Here is a 25685-nt window from a genome sequence, read left to right as displayed (position 1 = left end):
ATTTTGTTAGCAAAGTAGAAAGAAGATTTGGTTGGAATCAAGGCAATCGAAACCCAAATGAGCTAGAAACAAACCTTGAAAACCCAATACAAGAACAATTTCTAGCCAGTAGGACACAATTAACGAACCAAAATTGCAAATTGAAGTTGAGCTTTAAGCTTGATTTGGTCAAAAACTGACAAAATCCGAATTGTAAAACTTGACAAAGCTTAAAATTTAGCCTAGAAAGTCAAAAAAACCTTCCAAATTGGATCTTAACCCCTTCGGATAGGAAACATCATTGTTCACACCCAACTTTGAAACAGAACTTTGCAAGTCAGTGAAGGAAGACCAATCCAACTCGAAGTGATTGTGTCGACCAAAAATTGGCCATTGTAAGCAATTGCATTGCAAATTAGACGACTAGGAGCACAACTCACATTTAATTATAGATTGAGCTATTAAGAGCCTAGTTTTTCATCGTTTGGTGAAATAGCTATTTCAAAGGCTATAGTCAAGTTTGATACATTCAAGCTAGAGTTACCTAACTCTTGTGAGTATGAAGGGCATTCAATTGCCAAAGTTGCTTTGGCACAAGCAGTCTTGTCAACCTAAAGTAAAAAAATCCCATTGGGAAACATCAAAACGTGTTAGGAGACAGATTCTACAAGTCAATCCACCATGGACTCAATCCAAGCTGAGGATTCAAGAAAACCAAATCCAGCCAATAGAAGCAACATAAGCACAAGTACAACATAGAAAATCTTAGAGCTCTATGGCTATAGTGAAGATAAAGTCTTATATGAAAATTTAGAAGTCCATAGGTATCTAATGAGTAGTAAAAATAGCATAGCAGCCAAGATTCTATTGATCAGAATGAACCCATATCCAGAGAGCTCCTAGATGTTTACAGATTTTAGTGGAGCTAGGTATTTCAAGCTCAAAGGTGAGGTTCAAATAGAAGTGCAAAAAATTGATCCAAGTGGTTATCCAGATATTTGCAGAAGCCAAAAAACCATAAAATTGGTACATAGGCAGTCAAGATACTTGTACATGGACTACATAATTGAGTCTACAGTCGAGATCTAGAAATGGAAAATCCAACAGATCAACCAATAGAAGGCAGTCTAATTAGAGAACTAAGTCAAAGGCAGTATAAAGATCAAGATGGAGCAATCTATAGCTTGATGCTCAGTGTTCAAAAAGAAGATGCCACCAACTTGGTAAACACATAATCAAAGACTTCTCAAACAAGAGCTTGAAATGGATGAACCAATTGAAGTGCCATGTGTAATGGTGTACTGCTCAGATTGTGGAAGAAAAGGTGGACATTTTCCAAGGGATTTTCCTAGAAATCCAAACAACAAGGACATACCTAGACAAGAACCTTATGTCTTTTTGCACTTGGAAAAACAACTGCAACTAGAAGATGCTCCTGAAATCATTAGCATATTTGGAAACAAACAAGCAAAATGTTGGGAAATCATTTCCACCACCATTCAAATAGGTCTGAAGCACATCATAGCTCAATTAATCCATGTGATAATAGTAAAAGGTGCACTGGATGACACTATATTAGGAATTCCACTGGCCCAAATGGTTCTAGAGATACGGAGTTCAAACAAGATACAGTCTTCAATGAGAATAAAGAATGAAGACCAAGAATGGTCACCGGTAGAAGACACAAAGTGCCAAAGAAAAGTTCCTTGAAGATGATCGGAATGGGATCTAGGAGGGCCTCTTTATTTGGTAGTTTAAGGAAGTCAAAACTTTTGTATTAAGAAAGTAATCAAAGGACGGGTTTTGAATTCAAACATGCAAAACGGCTAGTTTATTTGAATTCAAAGTTTCCCCCCAAAATGGAATTTAAAATCTAGCGGGTAAAACCATATCATGTAGCATATCTATGGAGAGAGCTCTACGTGTAGATTGTAGAGCTATAATCTCCGCTCACATCCGAGGTCATATGTGGGAGTTATAGAAGGCCAATATTCACAAAATTGTCCATCTTCTTTTTGGGGGGGAAGTGCATCCTTTGACCACTCTTACACATCTCTTACACACCCATGATTCTTGCACACACAACATATACCTATTCATCAAAATGTTAATCAACTCCATAATCTCATGGCAAATAAAGAGGCCCTCATATACCCCATCCTCTTCCTAATGCTCAACCCAACAGAAACCCTGAAGAGCTAGAAGCAGATCATGTAGAAGCAAGTGCAATTCAAACACAGCAAACAACAACCACGAAAGCTATTGAGCAGAAAATTCCATCAAAACTAGAAGTAAAGAAGATCAAGGATCACCTTTCATAGAGACTTGGGTAGATTAGGATGATACCATGGAAAAACAAGGATAGAGGTCTTCAACAAAACCACCAATGAGGATAGATATAGTCCTTTTCGGTGCAAACGAAGCAAGTGTCAGATGTAATTCTCTACTAGATAAAGACGCAAAGTGAAATATGGTTTCAAACAACAACCAGAGAATACCCTCCAGATCACACCAAAGTAAACAGGATAACAAAGAAATCCGAGGTATGGCTACAAGAAGTCAGGAAGAAATGGCTGCTATATTTAGCATCCAAAAGTATGAAGATCATGCAAAGTTTCAAGTAAATATTTCAAAAGACTCACTAGGTGAATTTGGACTCACAAAGGGGCCCTTTAAGGAGTTTGACTTTCCCTCTCTCTACCAAAACGGGCGCATGGATAAATTTTTGCAAACAAACTCCAAAGTTGGTAGAGATTTGACAGTTAGAATGTCCTCTTCAATCTCTCTCTATGGATATATAGCACGCCATGAGATCTCTCATATTTTCGAAGATTCTTTTTTTTATTCACTTATATTCCGATAGAGTTGCCACACCATAGGTGAATCAAAAAAACGAATCTTCTAAAATATGAGTAATCTCATAGAGTGCTATATGTCAGTAGATAGAGCTTAAAGAGGACATTCTAACTGTCAAACCCCCGCCAACTTTGGAGTTTGTTTGGAAAAATTTATCCATGCGTCCGTTTTGACAGAGAGAGGTAAAGTCAAACTCCTTAAAGGGCCCCTTTGTGAGTCCAAATTTCACCTAATGGATGCCTATAGACGTTATACTTTGACGTCAATGGTTAGAAAAACGCAAAGCCTACAAAGAATGTACAATGATATTACTATCTTTCCCAAGTGTTAGTAAACAACTATACAAGTACCACTAATGATGGATTCAAAGATGCAAATGCCACAAGAATCATTGACACCTCTTACAAAAAAAGGTGAAGCTAATGTGGACCTACAATCCACGAGCATGAAAGATGTGACAACATATGCCTCTACATATAAAGAATCCTCATGGATCAACTCCTTCAAGTAAGTCAAGTTTTAGAAACATCCAGTCATTTGTTGACCCAAACAAAAACTCTAGGGATCCACCCATAAAAGCAAAGTTATATCAGCCCAAGTACTTCATTAAATCTTGAGCAAGTTAAGAAAGTGTTTGTTCCAAGCAGTCTAGTAAAATTCAGTGATCCGAAAAAGATTGAAGATCGAAAATCAACATAGAATGACAAACACATGGGATGGATAGCATCAGACTACAATTTAGAATAACAACATTACTATGGAGGTAATAGACACTTATGGGTACCTAAACCAAAGATCACGGTATTTGAAGTACAATCAAGACCCTCCCAAAGTAGAAAAGCAACTAGGTATCAACCTCAACAATATCCCAAAACACCTAGGAGGGGAAAATACAAAAGGACAACAACGATAGATGCTAAAGTCAACCACAACCTGCGAGAAGATACAAAGAAAACATGGACTCCAAGCTGTACAAAGATTTGGAAACCAGTCAACCAAAGGCCAATTGCAACTACAACAAATCTGCATAAGATCTCGTTATCCCATCAAGACCTTATGCCAGACAAAAACGTCAAGGAAGCTACAAAGGTAATATAATGATTTGGAATCCTAAGTCTTCCAATGCTCCTAGTAAAAAGTCATATGCTAATAGTCAACAGAGGCCTACATCAACATCGAAGGTTTCATACAGCGGCCCTAATTGGAGAATCAAATGGACGATGGAGTCTTCACAATCAAAGAAGTACAACTAATTCAACATAGATGCAGATTCAAAGATGATAAAATGAGTATGGAAAAAGAAACCTTCAATGCCAGCTTGGTCCTTCACCACTAATCCACTTTTTGAGGATTCAAGATTACTTATATCAGATGAAATGTTTGTAGTAAGATCAAGGATGTAAAAACTCAAGTTGTCAGGGTGCAAAAAACACTTTGGCATAGTCAAAGTTGGGCTACTGAGTCCCAAATCTTCAAGTCTTAATAAACTTTGTGCTAAGAGTCATAGTTATAGGCCACACAAGCTGGAAGAGTTGAGCATATTTAAGGTGCTTCGCTCATGTTGGATGAGATGAGCATAAGAGTTGAAGTCTATTAATTTAATCACAAGAGTGAAAGTATATTAAAACGAGTCTAGTAACCTAACAGGACATAAAAGTGTCCTTTCCTAGTTTTGGGAAAAATTTCCAAAACCATAGTAGATCCACTCATTTTGAAAAATCCTTTCATGAGCTTAAAGTACAAGGACTACTACATATGCCAAAAATGAGAAACTTGTAAATTTACTCATCTTGGTCACAACAAGCCTCCAAAGTTGATGGACCAATGCATTTTGCCCAAAACAGCCACTTCTTACGGTTGATTGCATATAAATAGATTTTTGTAGTACATGAGATAAAATGCCCCGTTAACTTCAATGGGTTGGTGATCAAAACATATGGTTTCTTTTTCCTCACTATTTTATTTTAGGGGAAAAAAAGGGTACAAAAGAGCTGCATTTTTGTCATTCTGTGGACCTTTCATCAAAGTTTCTATAGTCACGCTCAATACTGATACTATCTATATGATTTCTTAGTTCCCTTTGGGCCATTGGATTCAAAAGAAGCCATGGAACATGTCAAAAGAATAATGGATCTCTTACTAAGTGGAACCTTGGGGACAATGATGAAGTGCTAAATACAGCAAACATAACAAAACTGGGTTAGCATTATGACCTCTAGAATCCCATACAAATTACTCAATATCTACCCAAATTTTTATTTTATGATTAGATATGGTTACTACCTAAAAAATACACACAATTGGCCTAAGAAACTATCAAAGTTGAGACAGCTATACTTGCTACACTAAAATGTCTCGTATTCTTCAGTAATAAAGAAACTCAACCATCATCATATACTATGCTATATAGCATATTAGGTCCCCCAAAACTCAAATAAGATTAGCTTTATCTTATAAATGCCACTTAAAACAATCAAAATTGTGTTCGGATATCAAGAAAGCCACTAAAAAATCATAAAAGTGCTACTTTTGGCCCAAAAATAGGATTATGCAATTCTTGTAAGTTGGTAATAACTTTCAATTTTAACACTTACTTCTCCCTACAAGAATCAAAACATGTTGAGAACTATGAAGGCTTATCATCTAGCAATCTAAACCTCACACATGAACTTTAGAGTGGTATAGTAGCAAAAATTTGAGAAAAAGCCAAAGACCGGACACGTTGTCGAGAAATTTGCGGTCTTGCCAAAAAAGCAACGGGCTTATAGCTGTGAGAGTTTGTGAGAGAACTCAACAAAAACTATATGAAGGAGTTAAACCATAGATGCCATGAAGACTAGGGTTTGGAAAGAAGTGCAATCAAAGAAGACTCACTCTTTCTCTCTTGCACTCACACACACAAAGAAAGAACACAAAAGAGAATGTCAAAACAATACAAAAATGAAAACATCAAGGCTATGGTCATATCGTATCATGGGTAATATGAAAGGGTTAATAGATGAGTTAATGGCATTCAATCTTACCTGACCAAATAGGCTAAGAATTGTTCTTTGGAATTGTAGTTTTGTGCTTACCATAATATATATATTTTGTCTAGTGATTGGGATTAATTGTGTGTACAAATCCTCTTGGTTCATAGCAAGATAACTACGCTTACGTCAAAAGAAAAGTTATAGTCTATGAGAGGTAGTATGATGGGATCCGGTGATAGAAGTATTTCATTAAGCCTTTCTGGGCCAAAGAGAAACACTATACGTTGCTGAAAGTGTATTTTACGGCTAATCCGTACGTTAATTCTAATAGATTGTACAGAGTGAAAGCGATAGAAATGATCATCATGTGGGGTATTCATCTAGGATAGTATGTGAGAAATGTAGATATGAGAGAAGTGAAGAGATGAGAATTTTCCCTCCCAAGCCCTATTCTTGCCCGTAGGCAATAAGGATACTGCGGGGAGAGATGTACCTGTAGCAAAGAGAACCTAAAATTTGTAGAGAGGATGAATTACTAAGAGTGAGAGAGAGAGATTTGTTTAAGGAGATAATATTAGATATATATATATATATATATATATGTTGGATTAGAGATGAAAAAGAAAACATCAATGTAGAACACATCTTACTTCACAAACCCTTTGGCACCATTATTGATGGAGAGAGAAGAAGAGGGGAGAACTCCACTTTGATTGATACACCAAGTGCAAGACCTTCTTTGACTAAAGTTGATCTTCCAAGGATAGCGTCCAAGAATGGCTAGTCTTCCTCTAGGAGAAAGTGTAGGCTTGGGCTTATGTTAATGGCTAAGTACAATTAGGTATTACTACTCACTCCCTCAAGAATTCCTCTCATCAATGGCTTGAATGCTTGAGTTTTTTTCAAGGAAGAAGAGGTCCCCTTTTAAAGGTGAAGGGAACACCCAAGGGTTTACACAAGAAGAGACGAGCCAGTGTGAACAGGAATTGGAAAAGCTAGAAATGAGCTGTCCCTCCATGATGTGGGCAGACTGGGGTGCAATATTTTGATCATATCTCCTCAATCGTGGCTCCAAATAAAAAAGTAAAAATATGGGGAGAAACTTCATCTCATTAGCTACGATTTTCAATTTAAAATCATTTTCCAATTCGGATTGGAACCTTGTTTAAAAAATTCATCAAAATAGGGTCCATTTCTGGCAGCAAAAGTCTTCATGTGGTCCCCTTAGCCTAGACTTTCATTTGATTCCAAAGGACACCTCATGCCATATGAAAGCATGACATTGCTCCTTGACAAATTTTTGTAATCATGCTTGCAATAATGCATTAAAATAAGTGTATCTTTGAAATCATGCCACCTAGTGTCCCACTAGGATTTGATTCCCTCCTAGTAGCTATTTCAAAAGAAATATAAGAAAAATATGAAAAATACATAGAATATATATAGATTGGAGTTTACCCTAGATATAGGATCTAGCTAGGGTGTGAGATGATAATGAGATAGTAGAAATAAAGAATCAATGCTTTTTGCCCAAGTTAAAGAGGCGGAGCTATTGACGCTTTTTCCATAGTATTTTCTGATGGTAAAGTAAAAAAGGTTACCCTTGAGAAAAATATTAGGATGAGATAGAAGGCTTATTATTATACTTAAATATGCATATGTACATTATAGGAAAGATAATTATGTATCTAAAAAATTACAAGATAACTCTTGTAGGATGCGTTCCCTTTATGTACGTGTCACAACATGACATCCACCCCCTCTAAACCTGCACATCCTCCGGCATGTGCCAACCTCATGGTAACTTGTGAAAGCAATTGTATCCCCTCTCATCCCATGACCTCCTCGAGGATCATATGGATAACTCAAAAACTTGTATTGTACTAAGCATTGAGATTCTCCACATCTTTTAATTGCTCTCGGATCAGAAGGAATTGTTATATACATCTGTCTCCAAAACATCTGTAACAAATCTCCATTATGCGCAAAATCTTTATGACGTAGAGACATAAGTTCCTCATCCTCCTCTTCAAAAAACACTTCCAGGCTTCCTGTAATATACTTGAAAGATTTTTGAAACTGCACTTCAACCTTCTGACCAACCTGTAAATCCATATGTACCTCTTTCGCATAGAAGTCTGAAATTCTCAAAAGAATCCTCTAGATAGCCTTTCTCAACATCGAGAGAAACCTCAGAAATGTGCATGGTAAACCTCTCATCAATTCTCTGAGCTTTTAACAAATACCTCTCCAGCTTTATAGCATAAAACTTTGCATACTCCTCAAATATGGTGTCTAATTCCCTTTCCAAATCATCCTGGTAGGTATGCTCCCGGTCACTTGTAACCAACTGCTCAAAAACCTCCTTGGAGTTAGTCTCTCACACAATATCTTTACCCCTTCTTCCTTTTTCACTCATCGCTAAATTATCTTCAACTGAATCATGTCTTCACTCATCTAGGGACAACCCTTCTTCATTACATGACTCTGGTGTCAGCATAGAGCTAGCATCCTCTTCTTGCTTCGAGGAATCACCATGTATACCCTTCCTATCCATAGCAGATAGATGCTCACAAACTTTCTTGCAATTTATACCCTGTGACACAAGACCTAAATCCCTTTTATGCCTCAGATATTGTTTGCATACCTGCAGGCAACCATGTATAGTAGGCACTTTATGGCAAACATCTTTATTTGCATCTTTACACAGATAAGAAATATCACCCCAATCACAGACCATATCCCAAGAGGTTTCTTGCTCTTCTATTCTATCCTCTGATGTCACTTCAACCTGTATAGCATAACCAAACACTTCTCTATCTTTGATTTGTGAATCTTGAAGATTCATAGCTTCATCCGCACAACCCCAATTCTCATGCAGAGAATCTACATCTGCCATTCCTTCCTCTACCATGGAATTGTGAAAGCTTCCTGCATCTAGCTCTAAATAAGGCACAATTTCATGAGTCATCTACATCACATCTGCTACCCCATATATACAAGACATACATATTACTCTGTCAATGCACTCCTCTTCTTCGACCTCGTCTAGCTGAGGTACTTCAAGATCCGCAATGCTACTAGCAGAGCTATACTCACAAAGGAAGATATTTTCAGTCACCCCCTCTAAATTAGCACTTTCGCAGCTAGGCATATCCATTTGGGTAGTACCACATGCATCAAACTCGCATAGGAAAGCATTGATAATGGCTTCTTCATCCTGATATATGTCTTCAGTATAGGCATCCGGCTCTTCTAAACTTGGTAAAAGTTCCTGGATCTGCTCAAAAGTAGATTGTAGCACATCACTAATATAGCCGTCTTCCACCTGTTTTCCCTTCACATCCTCTATCAAAACCATAGCATCCTCATCCTTGTATATACACTCATGTGCATCTTCAAACGGATCAAAAGGAGCGTCCAAATCATCTATCATAGCCGACGAGTTTGCATCATCCTCTAAGTCGCTTTCAGCCGTTTTAGGTGCTTGGATAGCATCATGAGAGTCATTATCTTGAGATACGAAGGTTACAAGATCCAAACGTGCATAAATAGCTTGCACTATGTCTGCTTCATCTGCATACAATAAATTTTCATCTTGCAAAAGATATGTATCTATTAATGCTTCTAAATTGGCCTGTATGGATGTGTTGACACTTGCATGGCTTACAGGAGACACCAACTCTAGCTGGTCACATCCACTTCCACTCTGCTCCATCTCTTGGTCTTGATGTTCCAACATACCTGTGTTATAGCTGTAGAAAACTCACCCCAGTTGCTTGCATATACACTTGCATAGTCTTGAACCTGGTGCTTGAAATCATCACTCACAAGTTCAACAAATGCTGCAATCATCCGAGCTTCTAGAATTTCTTGAAGCCTCATCTCTGTCACATAGCACTCAAGATATCCTTCTGGATCATAGCCTTCGAATATATTAAGCTCATTATATACGGATTGCATAGCGCTTTCAATCGCTTTTTGAATCCGGTCTTCTTCTTCAAGCCATTTGCATCTGTCTTCAAGCTCTTTCATTTGAGCATATACCTGATCCACTTTGCTAACCATCTTTATGTACTCTCACCCCGGCTTGTATATACACTCACAAGTCTTGAACCTGATGTTCCAACATACCTGTGTTATAGCTGTAGAAAACTCACCCCAGTTGCTTGCATATACACTTGCATAGTCTTGAACCTGGTGCTTGAAATCATCACTCACAAGTTCAACAAATGCTGCAATCATCCGAGCTTCTAGAATTGCTTGAAGCCTCATCTCTGTCACATAGCACTCAAGATATCCTTCTGGATCATAGCCTTCGAATATATTAAGCTCATTATATACGGATTGCATAGCGCTTTCAATCGCTTTTTGAATCCGGTCTTCTTCTTCAAGCCATTTGCATCTGTCTTCAAGCTCTTTCATTTCAGCATATACCTGATCCACTTTGCTAACCATCTTTATGTACTCTCACCCCGGCTTGTTCGCGTCGGGTTCACCAAAAATATGTCGAGAAATTTGCGGTCTTGCCTGAAAGTAACGGGCTTATGGCTGTGAGAGTTTGTGAGAGAACTCAAAAAAAAACTATATGAAGAAGTTAAACCATATATGCCATGAAGACTAGGATTTGGAAAGCAGTGCAATCAAAGAAACCCCACTCTTTCTCTCTTGCACTCACACACACATAGAAAGAACACAAAAGAGAATATATGTCAAAATAACACAAAGATGAAAACATCAAGGCTATGGTCATATAGTGTCATGGGTAGTATGAAAGGGTTAATAGATGAGTTAATGGCATTCAATCTTGGCTGACCAAATAGGCTACGAATTGTTCTTTGGAATTGTAGTTTTGTGCTTACCATAATATATATATTTTGTCTAGTGATTGGGATTAATTGTGTGTACAAAACCTCTTCGTTCATAGCAAGATAACTACGCTTACGTCAAAAGAAAAGTTATAGTCTATGAGAGGTAGTATAATGGGGTCCGGTGATAGAAGTATTTCATTGAGCCTTTTTGGGCCAAAGAGAAACACTATATGTTGTTGAAAGTGTGTTTTACGGCTAATCCATACATTAATTCTAATAGATTGTACAGAGTGAAAGTGATAGAAATGATCATCATGTGGGTTATTCATCTAGGATAGTATGTGAGAAATGTAGATATGAGAGAAGTGAAGAGATGAGAATTTTTCCTCCCAAGCCCTATTCTTGCCCGTAGGCAATAAGGATACTGCGGGGAGAGATGTACCTGTAGCAAAGAGAACCTAAAATTTGTAGAGAGGATGAATTACTAAGAGTAAGAGAGATAGGTTTGGTTAAGGAGATGAGATTAGATATATATATATATGTGTGTTGGATTAGAGATGAAAAAGAAAACAACAAAAAATCAAGAAAACATCAATGTAGAACACATCTTACTTGACAAACCCTTTGGCACCATTATTGATGGAGAGAGAAGAAGCGGGGAGAACTCCACTTTGATTGATATGCCAAGTGCAAGACCTTCTTTGATCTTCCAAGGATATCATACAAGAATGGTTAGTCTTCCTCTAGGAGAAAGTGTAGGCTTGGGCTTATGTTAATGGCTAAGTACAATTAGGCATTACTACTCACTCCCTCAAGAATTCTTCTCATCAATAGCTTGAATGCTTGAGTTCCTTTTCAAGGAAGAAGAGGTCCCCTTTTATAGGTGAAGGGAACCCCCAAGGGTTTACACAAGAAGAGAGGAGCCAGTGTGAATAGGAATTGGAAAAGTTAGAAATGAGCTGTCCCTGCATGATGTGGGCAGATTGGGGTCCAGTATTTTGATCATATCTCCTCAATCGTGGCTCCAAATTAAAAATTACAAATATGGGCAGAAACTTCATCTCATTTTCTACGATTTTCATTTTAAAATCATTTTCCAATTCGGATTGGAACCTTGTTTAAAAAATTCATCAAAATAGGGTCCATTTCTGGCAGCAAAAGTCTTCCCGTGGTCCCCTTAGCCTAGACTTTCATTTAATTCCAAAGGACACCTAACGTCATATGAAAGCATGACATTGCTCCTTGACAAAGTTTTGTAATCATGCTTGCAATAATGCATTAAAATAAGTGTATCTTTGAAATCATGCCACCTAGTGTCCCACTAGGATTTGATTCCCTCCTAGTAGCTATTTAAAAAGAAATATAAGAAAAGTATAAAAAATACATAGAATATATATAGATTGGAGTTTACCCTAGATATAGGATCTAGATAGGGTGTGAGATGATAATGAGATAGTAGAAATAAAGAATCAATGCTTTTTGCCCAACTTAAAGAGGCGGAGCTATTGACGCTTTTTCCATAGTATTTTCTGATGGTAAAGTAAAAAAGGTTACCCTTGAGAAAGATAATAGGATGAGATAGAAGGATTATTATTATACTTAAATATGCATATGTACATTATAGGAAAGATAATTATGTATCTAAAAAATTACAAGATAACTCTTGTAGGATGCGTTCCCACTATGTACGTGTCACAACACGACATCCACCCCCTCTAAACCTGCACATCCTCCGGCATGTGCCAACCTCATGGTAACTTGTGAAAGCAACTGTATCCCCTGTCATCCCATGACCTCCTCGAGGATCATATGGATAACTCAAAAACTTGTATTGTACTAAGCATTGAGATTCTCCGCATCTTTTAATTGCTCTCGGATCAGAAGGAATTGTGAAATACATCTGTCTCCAAAACATCTGTAACAAATCTCCATTATGCGTAAAATCTTCATGACGTAGAGACATAAGTTCCTCATCCTCGTCTTCAAAAAACACTTCCAGGCTTCCTGTAATATACTTGAAAGATTTTTGAAACTGCACTTCAACCTTCTGACCAACCTGTAAATCCATATGTACCTCTTTCGCATAGAAGTCTGAATCTGCATCTTCATTCTCAAAAGAATCCTCTAGATAGCCTTTCTCAACATCGAGAGAAACCTCAGAAATGTGCATGGTAAACCTCTCATCAATTCTCTGAGCTTTCAACAAATACCTCTCCAGCTTCATAGCATAAAACTTTGCATACTTCTCAAATATGGTGTCTAATTCCCTTTCCAAATCATCCTGGTAGGTATGCTCCCGGTCACTTGTAACCGATTGCTCAAAAACCTCCTTGGAGTTAGTCTCTCCCACAAATACCCATATGATCCTGGAGGAGGTCATGGGATGACAGGGGATACAATTGCTTTCACAAGTTACCATGAGGTTGGCACATGCCGGAGGATGTGCAGGTTCAGAGGGGGTGGATGTCGTGCTGTGACACGTACATAGTGGGAACGCATGCTACAAGAGTTATCTTGTAATTTTTTAGATACATAATTATCTTTCCTATAATGTACATATGCATATTTAAGTATAATAATAAGCCTTCTATCTCATCCTATTATTTTTCTCAAGCGTAACCTATTCTTACTTTACCATCAGAAAATACTATGGGAAAAGCATCAATAGCTCCGCCTCTTTAACTTGGGGCAAAAAGCATTGATTCTTTATTTCTACTATCTCATTATCATCTCACACCCTAGCTAGATCCTATATCTAGGGTAAACTCCAATATATATATATATTCTATGTATTTTTCATATTTTTCTTATATTTCTTTTTAAATAGCTACTAGGAGGGAATCATATCCTAGTGGGACACTAGGTGGCATGATTTCAAAGATACACTTATTTTAATGCATTATTGCAAGCATGATTACAAAAATTTGTCAAGGAGCAATGTCATGCTTTCATATGGCATGAGGTGTCCTTTGGAATCAAATGAAAGTCTAACCTAAGGGGACCACATGAAGACTTTTGCTGCCAGAAATGGACCCTATTTTGCTGAATTTTTTACACAAGGTTCCAATCCGAATTGGAAAACAATTTTAAAATGAAAATCGTAGCTAATGAGCTGAATTTTCTGTCCATATTTTTACTTTTTTATTTGGAGCTACCGTTGAGGAGATATGATCAAAATATTGGACCCCAGTCTTCCCACATCATGCAGGGACAGCTCATTTCCAACTTTTCCAATTCCTGTTCACACTGGCTCCTCTCTTCTTGTGTAAACCCTTGGGGGTTCCCTTCACCTATAAAAGGGGACCTCTTCTTCCTTGAAAAAAAAACTCAAGCATTCAAGCCATTGATGAGAGGAATTCTTGAGGGAGTGAGTAGTAATACCTATTTGTACTTAACCATTAACATAAGCCCAAGCCTACACTTTCTCCTAGAGGAAGACTAGCCATTCTTGTACGCTATCCTTGGAAGATCAACTCTAATCAAACAAGGTCTTGCACTTGGCGTATCAATCAACGTGGAGTTCTCCCATCTTCTTCTCTCTCCATCAATAATGGTGCCAAAGGGTTTGTCAAGTAAGATGTGTTCTACATTGATATTTTCTTGATTTCTTGTTGTTTTCTTTTTCATCTCTAATCCAACATATATGTATATATATATATATATATCTAATATTATCTCCTTAACCAAATCTATCTCTCTCACTCTTAGTAATTCATCCTCTCTACAAATTTTAGGTTCTCTTTGCTAGAGGTACATCTATCCCTGCAGTATCCTTATTGCCTATGGGCAAGAATAGGGCTTGGGAGGGAAACTTCTCATCTCTTCACTTCTCTCATATCTACATTTCTCACATACTATCCTAGATGAATAACCCACATGATGATAATTTCTATCGCTTTCACTCTGTACAATCTATTAGAATTAACGTATGGATTAGCCGTAAAATACACTTTCAGCAACGTATAGTGTTTCTCTTTGGCCCAGAAAGGCTTAATGAAATACTTCTATCACCGGATCCCATCACACTACCTCTCATAGACTATAACTTTTCTTTTGACGTAAGCGTAGTTATCTTGCTATGAACCAAGAGGATTTGTACACACAATTAATCCCTATCACTAGACAAAATATATATATTATGGTAAGCACAAAACTACAATTCCAAAGAACAATTCGTAGCCTATTTGGTCAGCCAAGATTGAATGCCATTAACTCATCTATTAACCCTTTCATATTACCCATGATACGATATGACCATAGCCTTGATGTTTTCCTTTTCGTATTGTTTTGACATTCTCTTTTGTGTTCTTTCTTTGTGTGTGTGAGTGCAAGAGAGAAAGAGTGAGTCTTCTTTGATTGCACTTATTTCCAAACCCTAGTCTTCATGGCATCTATGGTTTAGCTCCTTCATATAGTTTTTTTTGAGTTCTCTCACAAACTCTCACAGCCATAAGCCCGGTGCTTTCCTGGCAAAAGCGCAAATTTCTCGACATATTTTTGGTCCCAATCACTAGACAAAATATATATATTATGGTAAGCACAAAACTACAATTCCAAAGAACAATTCGTAGCCTATTTGGTCAGCTAAGATTGAATGTCATTAACTCATCTATTAACCCTTTCATACTACCCATGATACTATATTACCATAGCCTTGATGTTTTCATCTTTGTGTTATTTTGACATTCTCTTTTGTGTTCTTTCTATGTGTGTGTGAGTGCAAGAGAGAAAGAGTGGGGCTTCTTTGATTGCACTGCTTTCCAAAGAGTCCTAGTCTTCATGGCATCTATGGTTTAACTCCTTCATATAGTTTTTTTTGAGTTCTCTCACAAACTCTCACAGCCATAAGCCGACGCGAACAAGCCAGGGTGAGAGTACATAAAGATGGTTAGCAAAGTGAGCAGCTATATGTTGAAATGAAAGAGCTTGAAGACAGATGCAAATGGCTTGAAGAAGAAGACCGGATTTAAAAAGCGATTGAAAGCGCTATGCAATCCGTATACAATGAGCTTAATATATTCGAAGGCTATGATCCAGAAGGATATCTTGAGTGCTATGTGACAATGATGAGGCTTCAAGCAATTCCAGAAGCTCGGATGATTGCAGCATTTGTTGAACTTGTGAGTGATGATTTCAAGCACCAAGTTCAAGACTATGCAAGTGTATATGCAAGCAACTGGGGTGAGTTTTCTACAGCTATAACACAGGTATGTTGGAACATCAAGACCAAGAGATGGAGCAGAGTGGAAGTGGATGTGACCAGCTAGAGTTGGTGTCTCCTGTAAGCCATGCAAGTGTCAACACATCCATACAGGCCAATTTAGAAGCAGTAATAGATGCATATCTTTTGCAAGATGCAAATTTATTGTATGCAGATGAAGCAGACATAGTGCAAGCTATTTATGCATGTTTGGGTCTTGTAACCTTCGTATCTCAAGATAATGACTCTCATGATGCTATCCAAGCACCTAAAACGGCTGAAAGCGACTTAGAGGATGATGCAAACTCATCGGCTATGATAGATGATTTGGACGCTCCTTTTGATTCGTTTGAAGATGCACACGAGTGTATATACAAGGATGAGGATGCTATGGTTTTGACAGAGGATGTGAAGGGAAAACAGGTGGAAGACAGCTATATTAGTGATGTGCTACAATCTACTTTTGAGAAGATCGAGGAACTTTTACCAAGTTTAGAAGAGCCGGATGCCTATACTGAAGACATATACCAGGATTAAGAAGCCATTATCAATGCTTTCCTATGCGAGTTTGATGCATGTGGTACTACCCAAATGGATATGCCTAGCTGCAAAAGTGCTAATTTAGAGGGGGTGACTGAAAATCTCTTCCTTTGTGAGTATAGCTCTGCTAGTAGCATTGTGGATTGTGAAGTACCTCAGTTAGACAAGGTGGAAGAAGAGTAGTGCATTGACAGAGTAATATGTATGTCTTGTATATATGGAGTAGCAGATGTGATGCAGATGACTCATGAAATTGTGCCTTATTTAGAGCTAGATGCAGCAATCTTTCACAATTCCATGGTAGAGGAAGGAATGACAGATGCAGATTCTCTACATGAGGATTGGGGTTCTGCAGATGAAGCTATGAATCTTCAAGATTCACAAATCAAAGATAGAAAAGTGTTTGGTTATGCTATACAGGTTGAAGTGACATCAGAGGATAGAGTCGAAGAGCAAGAAACCTCTTCGGATATGGTATGTGATTGGGGTGATATTTCTTATCTGTGTGAAGATGCAAATAAAGATGCTTGCCATAAAGTGCCTACTATACAGGGTTCTAAGAAATTCGGTTGCCTGCAAGTATGCAAACAATATCTGAGGCATAAAAGGGATTTAGGTCTTGTGTCACAGGGTATAAATTGCAAGCAGGTTTGTGAGCATCTATCTGCTATGGATAGGAAGGGTATACATGGTGATTCCTTGAATCAAGAAGAGGATGCTAACTCTATGCTGACACTAGAGTCATGTAATGAAGAAGTGTTCTCCCTATATAAGTGGAGACATGATTCAGCTCAAGATAATTTAGCGATGAGTCAAAAAGGAAGAAGGGGTGAAGATACTATGTCAGAGACTACCTCCAAGGAGGTTTTTGAGCAATCGGTTACAAGTGAGCGAGAGCATACCTACCAGGATGATTTGGAAAGGGAATAAGACACCATATTTGAGAGGTATGCAAAGTTTTATGCTATAAAGCTGGAGAGGTATTTGGTAAAACGTGAGAGAATTGATGAGAGGTTTACCATGCACATTTCTGAGGTTTCTCTCGATGTTGAGAAAGGCTATCTAGAGGATTGTTTTGAGAATGAAGATGCAGATTCAGAATTCTATGCAAAAGAGGCTAAATTCAGTCACCCCCTCTAAATTAGCACTTTTGCAGCTAGGCATATCCATTTGGGTAGTACCACATGCATCAAACTCGCATAGGAAAGCATTGATAATGGCTTCTTCATCCTGGTATATGTCTTCAGTATAGGCATCCGGCTCTTCTAAACTTGGTAAAAGTTCCTGGATCTGCTCAAAATTAGATTGTAGCACATCACTAATATAACCATCTTCCACCTGTTTTCCCTTCACATCCTCTGTCAAAACCATAGCATCCTCATCCTTGTATATACACTCATGTGCATCTTCAAACGAATCAAAAGGAGCGTCCAAATCATCTATCATAGCCGACGAGTTTTCATCATCCTCTAAGTCGCTTTGAGCCGTTTCAGGCGCTTGGATAGCATCATGAGAGTCATTATCTTGAGATACGAAGGTTACAAGACCCAAACGTGCATAAATAGCTTGCACTATGTCTGCTTCATTTGCATACAATAAATTTGCATCTTGCAAAAGATATGCATCTATTACTGCTTCTAAATTGGCCTGTATGGATGTGTTGACACTTGCATGGCTTACAGGAGACACCAACTCTAGCTGGTCACATCCACTTCCACTCTGCTCCATCTCTTGGTCATGATGTTCCAAGCATACCTGTGTTATATCTGTTGAAAACTCACCCCAGTTGCTTGCATATACACTTGCATAGTCTTGAACTTGGTGCTTGAAATCATCACTCACAAGTTCAACAAATGCTGCAATCATCCGAGCTTCTGGAATTGCTTGAAGCCTCATCATTGTCACATAGCACTCAAGATATCCTTCTGGATCATAGACTTTGAATATATTAAGCTCATTGTATACGGATTGCATAGCACTTTCAATCGCTTTTTAAATCCGGTCTTCTTCTTCAAGCCATTTGCATCTGTCTTCAAGCTCTTTCATTTCAGCATATAGCTGCTCCACTTTTCTAACTATCTTTATGTACTCTCGCCCCGGCTTGTTCGCGTCGGGTTCACCAAAAATATGTCGAGAAACTTGCGGTCTTGTCGGGAAAGCACCGGGCCTATGGCTGTGAGAGTTTGTGAGAGAACTCAACAAAAACTATATGAAGGAGTTAAACCATAGATGCCATGAAGACTAGGGTTTGGAAAGAAGTGTAATCAAAGAAGACCCACTCTTTCTCTCTTGCACTCACACATACAAAGAAAGAATGCAAAAGAGAATGTCAAAACAACACAAAGATGAAAACATCAAGGCTATGGTCATATCGTATCCATTAGGAAAAAAATGGACTCTCCATGGGACTTGTAAGAATCCCTAATTTAAAGGAAGCCTGCCAAGATTAAGGGGGACAAAGGCTTTGAATGGGGCTATTTTGGTAGGGTCTCCTCCACCTTTGACCCCTAAAAAGGTAGGGGGAAGGGAGGGGGGGGGGGTTTTCTCTCTCTACCTTTTTGGCCAACTTGTAAGTGGCCTCTTAACTCTCCCATGCCACCTAAGCAAATCCGTGGGTCAAAGAGGTAAAAAAAATGACTTTTCTCAAAAACTTTCAAAAAAACTCTATTCCCCCCTAAAAAGTACCCCCAACATATACACATAATAAAAAAAAGTTTTTTAAGTTAAATTACTCAAAATTCAACATTTTTTGACTCCCTCCAAACTTTTAGAAAATTCCCCCCAAAATTGAAAACTCTCTCTCCTAATCTAAGCTCCTCTCTTACACCCATCCCCCTTGCACCTGCACCTGTTGCTGCACCTATGCACCCATCTCTCCATCCTTCAAGCTCCATCTCTCCATCCTACAAGCTCTATCTCTCCATCCTTCAAGCTCCATCTCTCCATCCTATAATGCCTCTTGACGACATGACCAATGTCCCAGCAAGCTCTTCACGCGGTAGGTCTCCAGGGCTTTTCCTACGCCTACCTCAAGAGTATGTTCCGACAAAGAAAACATGCTTGGGTACATTACCTTCAGCCAACGAACGCCGCGCTCAAGGGGAGAAGAATGTGGATCTCTGGACAGACGGATGCTTGTATCCAAAGGATCCTTCTTTCAATGTTCATCCGTCTTTTACAAACATTCCATCACTGTTGCAATACGTTGGAAATGGAGAGCAAGGTTTGTTGGGCTACTGCAAGAGACTCAACAAACACGAGATTGCGCGGTCCGAGATCTACTTGCGTCATTGGCAGTTGCTCAATGGGAGTTTCCACAATATTCAAGCTCAGATGCAAACAGCTACTAGTGCGCTTGAGGAGGCAAAGAGCACCATCACAACCAAGGAAAATGTAATTAAAAAGCTTGAGGATACTCTTTCACACATGAAGAGTACTGCCATGGGAGGTAGGGTGAGGAAACGAGAGTTTTCCGAAATTCAGACTCTTGCACCACGTGGAGGTGCAAGAAAACGAAGGGTGACAGCTATGAGGTAACATGTTCTATCCCTCATGTTGTTTAAGTTTAATACGGCTCATCATTGTTGGTTTGGACAATAGGAACTTCGTCCAAGAAACGTGCGGCGGCGAGAATGCGTCAGCTAGGGCTACTTTACTTCATTCTTGTTTCAACAAAGAGGATTTTATTGGGATGCTTGATTCTCCAGAGGCAAAACACTTGAAAGACGCAATCACTAAGAGATTTCTTAGAGATTTTTCTAATATTGTCACTGATTTAGATGTTCAGGATATTTGTGATGCTGTTGGGATTAGTACCAAGGGCTATCAAGCAATACATCAAGTGTTAAAAGGTGCATTAAGAAGTCGAGGAGTCACGGAAAACCTATTCCCACTTCCTCACAGAGTGAAGATTGCCAAGAAGGTGTCAAATGAAGATGTTGTTCACCGATTAGGGGACTACTTGTATATTGAAGACACGATGCCTCTTCGGCCGCTCCGTAGCAAATCACAAGGAAGGAAGGGCCGCGGGAAGGGAAGCGGTGCTGTTTCTAACAGTGTGTTGCGGACCGAAGGGTTTGTTTACACCAAATTCAACAATATCTTTGTGGACTTGATACGATTGCAGCAGTCCATGGCTGTTTTCTACAATTTGAGTGATGCAGGTTAGTTTAGAGTTTCCTACATGCTCTATGATGTGTCATAACATGCATTCTGAGGCTTTATGTTGTTGGCAGTTCTTGAAGGCAAGCTTGTGTTCATGCTGAAGTTGGATGAGTGTGTAATTGTTAAAGGGAGAAATTTGGAGAGAATGAGCATCACACTTATGAATGAAGCCCTAGCTTATGCCAAGCAATCTTGCAGTTTGAGTGAAGCGACAAATCCCTCTTTTAGTGTGCAATCAGAGAAGGATATATGGTGGCTTGGTGCAATTGAAGTTTCGAAAGAGACACATGAAGTCCTTGCATGGATTTTCAGTAGAATCCCATGGGTCACAGAGGTTATTAAAGCTCAAATAAACGGTGAGAAGCTCATGGTTCCAGGACGTGGGGAGTTTGATGTTGAATGGCATTTAGGTGGTGATCTAAAGACCATAAAGTGCATGCTTGGATGCAAACAAGGTGCAAATTCTTTACTTCCCTGTCCATTCTGTACGAAAGGGCACAAGACAAGTCGAGCAACTCAAGTGGAAGGTCAGGATGATGATAATGATGACCATATAAATAGGGAGTGGCAAATTTTGGTTCTTTCATGTGATATGTTGCAGGTGCCCAATAGGGATAGCAAAGATCCTGGGTGGAACCCCATAATTCCCTTCTCCCTCAACAATGTTCACTTTTGCACATTGCATGCGTTTATGCGAATATTTGATAGGATCTTAAAGCATCACATTGATTATGCTTTCACAATGAAGCCCCTTCAACGGTCAAAAGACTCCTTGCAGGGGGTGGAGACGCTCCTTAATGAGATTGGATGTCACCGATCAAGGGTGAACATTGTAGCAGAGACTTGTAGGGAGAAGACATATGAGGTGGCACAGAAGGTTTCCATGAATGGAGCCAAAGCACGTCGATTTTTCAAGAAGATGTCAAAGTCTCCAATGCAGGTATCCAAGGCAAGTGTCGATCTAGCAAGTGAGAAGCGGTGGGTGTTGTGGAAAGATTTGTGTTCATGCACGACGGACAAAGATCCCAATGTGGAGGTTGCTAACCAATGCAAGCTAGTATGGTCATCCTTTCAAAAGGTTGTGCAATTCATGAATCTTTCAAGCACCACCGTTGAGCAGCAAGAGGAGTTCAAGAAGGTGCTTTATGAATTCACAAAGTCCGCTAAGGACGGATGGTCTGAAAGCAATATTACACACTACATGGTTTGTTTTAACGGACTTAATATATATGCAATGTTTGAAAATGTAACTTTTCTATTCGCTTATCTCCTTTTTGGTTGTTTTAGCACATTTTCTATGCGCATGGTGCATACTTCATGGACCGCTATGGTTCGCTTGATATATGGAGTACACAAGGCATGGAGAAGTCCCACTATCGAGCAAAAGGAGTCTACTTCAAGAATACTCGGCATAGTGGTGGTAGTTCACACTCCAACTACCTCCAAGAGATGTTTAATTGGTTTTTTAGGCACACCTTTGGGAGAACTCGTACTATTGAGAAAGCAAGAGAATCGATGTTAGCAAATCAGTTACACAATGCTTCCCGTACTGCAGCATCCGAGAAGTGGAAACGCTCGCGAGCGTCCCTCGGCCACGAAGCTTGGCGTGCAACTAAATATCAAAAAGGCAGCGTTTGGGCCTCGCGTCAACTGTCCGCATGATCCTGGTTTAGTTGTTCAATTCAATTGCTTTATTTGAGTTTCACTCAATTGGCTGCATAGTGTGAAAGGGCCCAAATCTCAAAAAAACCTATTTAAAGGTTGAAGGGGCTCATTTTGTCATCTTCCCTACTAGGTGCAACCATGGCACGAACAAAAGAAACGGCTAGGATTGCATATCCAGAGGGGCCGGATGGCCAACAACTCAAAGGTACAGCAACAGAAGCTGGAACTTCACAAGCTCAAGGTGAAGTCTACACAGAAGAAGCTGGAGCTTCAAATCAGCATGGCCAGTCCTCTACAGCAGCAAAAGAGAGACGGAATCATCATCTTGTTGTCTATTCATCGGACTCCAACGATTCTAATGGCAACAGGGAGGATGAGAGCGACCAGGGCAAAGAAACAAACAGCCAAAAGCAGCCGTCAGAAGGCTCCGAAGAGACACAAACGGATGAAGATGCCCCATGGGTTGGCGTCCAAATACAAACTTATCAGGATCACATGTCTATTGGGGGTAAGACACTTCCTAAAGGGAGTGGACCTACACCATCACATCTGGTCGATAGTGAAGAGCACGAATCAGATGGAGAGTGGGTGGAATCCGATTATGAGGTGTTGGAAGTACCTGTGCAAAAAAAAAAAGAGAAAGAGCATTGTCTACAAGAAGAGGAAGCAAGCTGCCCCAACTCGTGCCAAAAATGCACCTCCACGTCGACCTCAGAAGGTACGAAAGCGCAGCCTTGCTTTTGCGAAGATTCGACACTATCAAAAGAGCACCGAGGTCTTGATTCGGAGGGCCCCTTTTGCAAGGCTATGCAGGGAGGTTTTGCAATTGTACAACACTCAGTTTCGGATGGGCGCCGTGGCCATAGAGGCAGTCCAAGAGACAGCAGAGCAATATTTAACTGGCATATTCGAGGATTCTAACCTCTGTTCCATCCATGCAAAGCGTGTAACCATTATGCCCAAGGATATGCAGCTTGCTCGCCGTTTGCGCCATGAGGAGTAGCTTGTAATTAGGCATCAACCTTTTTGTATTTACGGAACTCCAAGATTGGGAAGAATTTGAATACAAGCATCTTTTGGTTCAATATCCCACTCTGTGCATTGTATTGGGAAGAATTTGAATATAAGCGTCTTTTATTGTATACCCCAGTGCGCAATGTATTGTTTTAATTCTGTACCATGCAATGTAGCAGTGGTTCAAGTTTTGTCTACCTTCTATTGTATGTATGTAGCCATTAGCTTGTTATTGTGAAAAATTGCCTACGTTTAGCACCTTGTCTAAGTGGGGCAGGCACTTCCTGATGTATCCATGCTATGTGACTCACTATTGCATGGCAAAAACATCTACAAAGTGTTCAAAATGGCTTGGAATGCCCCCAAGTTGGCTGCCACAAGGGCGCACATTTGGGGCATCCAGAGGCCTATGGATGGACATAATGCGTGCCCTCGTGGCAGCCTCTCCTAGTGCTTTGCTGACACTCTCCAGTGGTTTCCAGACAATTTTAACAAGCAATAAGTATGTTTTGTTTGCTTCAATGCTTCAATTAGCATAGATGCTGCTGGAATTCATCCCCCCTTAGTCCATGTCAATCCTAAACTCCAAAAAGGGCTTAGATATTGCCACAAAGTTTACTCTTGTGGTTTGTTAATACAACTTTAGGTATCTGGGGCAAGATGGGCTTAAGATTACCTGGGTATCCATGTCTTCCTCACTACAAGAGGTTGTGTGCTCTTGTGACGCTGTTAGCGACGGAAATACATTGGGTTTTTATAACCCCCGGCGTCGCTAAAATCGTCCCTACGAGCGTCGCTACGAGAGCGTCGCTATAGGCGTCGCTATATGCGTCGCTATCAGCGTCGCTATATAGCGACGCATATAGCGGCGCTCATAGCGACGCCTATAGCGACGGTTATAGCGACGCTCTCACAGAAGACTATAGAGACGCTCATAGCGACGCTACAGAGCCATAAATAGCGACGCTTATAGCGACGCCCGAGAGAATATTTTTTTGGTGGCAGGGCATTGAATGCCCTGCCACCCATCAACCATATTGTACTTGATTCACTTTTTAAAAAAAGTGCAAAGGTAGATAATAGACCCAAAATAGTCACCCACAAGACGCATTGTTTGCAAAATTGACAATTGTACACATCATAGGCAAAATGAATTGATTGGCAAATGTAATAATGACAATTGTACAACATCATAGGCATAAAGAATTGATTGGCAAAAGGAACTGCGGTGACAAATGTAATAATATACATGGTTCAAAAAGACGTATAAAATCCGTCTCATGATACATAAGCTATGAGAAACCCTAAACTAATGCTATCTAGCTACGGCTAAACTGACGTCGTCTAGTCAGACATCTCATCGCGTCCAAGCGGCGTATCTGTTGGATTCTGCAAAAAAAGACAATAAGACAGTTTTCAGTAAATATAAACATATAACGACATTTATAAAACAATACAAAAAATAAAAAAGAGTAAACCCTAATACTAACCATGCCGCCGCGATAACTGAGAATGTCCATCAGGGCGTTTAAGCCCTTCCTGCCTGCGTACTCGCGCTCGTACGGTGTGGGATCACGTCCTGTCATCGACCACTGTCAAAACATACAAAGATTTCATTATGTTAGAACTAAAAAACTCATAAACCCTAAACTATCGAACATGCATAAAGAGCAATGTGAAAAGACTTACAAAATCGGCCTCAAATGATGCCCATCCACCGCTCCCCAAGTGGTGCGAGCTCCCTGCCTCTACTCGCGCTCTGGCTACATCCTTTTGTTGCTTCCACTTGTCGGGATTCTCGCGCGCTGCTTTCTTCGCATTCTTCCAATCTTCTTTGGCCAGCCAATCTGGCCTATTCCACCCATTCTTGATTGCTTTTTGCACTTCGGAACGCTTGTGTTTGCAGTATTCGCACATTCGAATCTTCATCAGGTCTTCATTGAAGCGCTGATCCCGTGTTGGAACGGGAAACTCATCATGAAGTATGCTGATGACTCTGTTTTTTAAATCACTTGGTACTTCACTCCATTTGTTTAGTATATAGTGTCTAAACAGCTGAGAGCAAAGACCACGCATGCGCGAGATCACCTTCTTGCCGTCATCATCCATGATGATGCCGCCGCTGATGTCGACGGAGTAAGGCAAGCCCTCTGGCCGGTGACGCGTGAACCTGGGTGTCCCGGCAGGGGACTCTAGTGGCGTGTCGATGGGGGTACGGACGTCAGGTGTCTCCACCGGCGTCTGGGCCCCGAAGCGAGGAGTGTCGAGTGGGGTGGCTCCTGGCGGAGTAGGTAGAGGTGTGTAGCTTCTAGGAATAGTCAGCCGTGCAAAACCTGGCGTAGATGGCGATGTTGTGGCTGGTGTGGGGGCGGGCAAAGAAGGGGAGGGTAAAGAGCCTCGTCGAACACGAGGCGGTGTGGAGGCATCGGTGGCGGAATCCCCACAACAACCGCCACCGCCACCACTAGAGCGCCGGTGTCTAGA

At 39.9% G+C, this 25685-nt stretch overlaps 1 protein-coding gene across 1 annotated transcript; it reads right to left on the bottom strand.

Annotated features, from left to right (window-relative positions):
- Positions 1 to 440: 440 nt before the first annotated feature.
- Positions 441 to 25118, bottom strand: LOC147465318 (uncharacterized). The gene is made up of 3 exons (XM_086487293.1): positions 24891 to 25118; positions 24692 to 24793; positions 441 to 590 (listed from the first exon to the last, which is right to left on the bottom strand). Exons 1-3 carry the CDS (start codon positions 25116 to 25118, stop codon positions 441 to 443), a joined length of 480 nt encoding a protein of 159 aa, XP_086343419.1.
- Between the last annotated feature and the right edge of the window lie 567 nt (positions 25119 to 25685).

This window comes from Adiantum capillus-veneris, chromosome 1, assembly GCF_014529385.1.
Source record: "Adiantum capillus-veneris isolate H3 chromosome 1, ASM1452938v2, whole genome shotgun sequence".
Classification (NCBI taxonomy): Eukaryota; Viridiplantae; Streptophyta; class Polypodiopsida; order Polypodiales; family Pteridaceae; genus Adiantum; species Adiantum capillus-veneris.
Note: the sequence above shows the minus strand (reverse complement) of the source record. Positions and strands in the feature narration are given on the sequence as shown.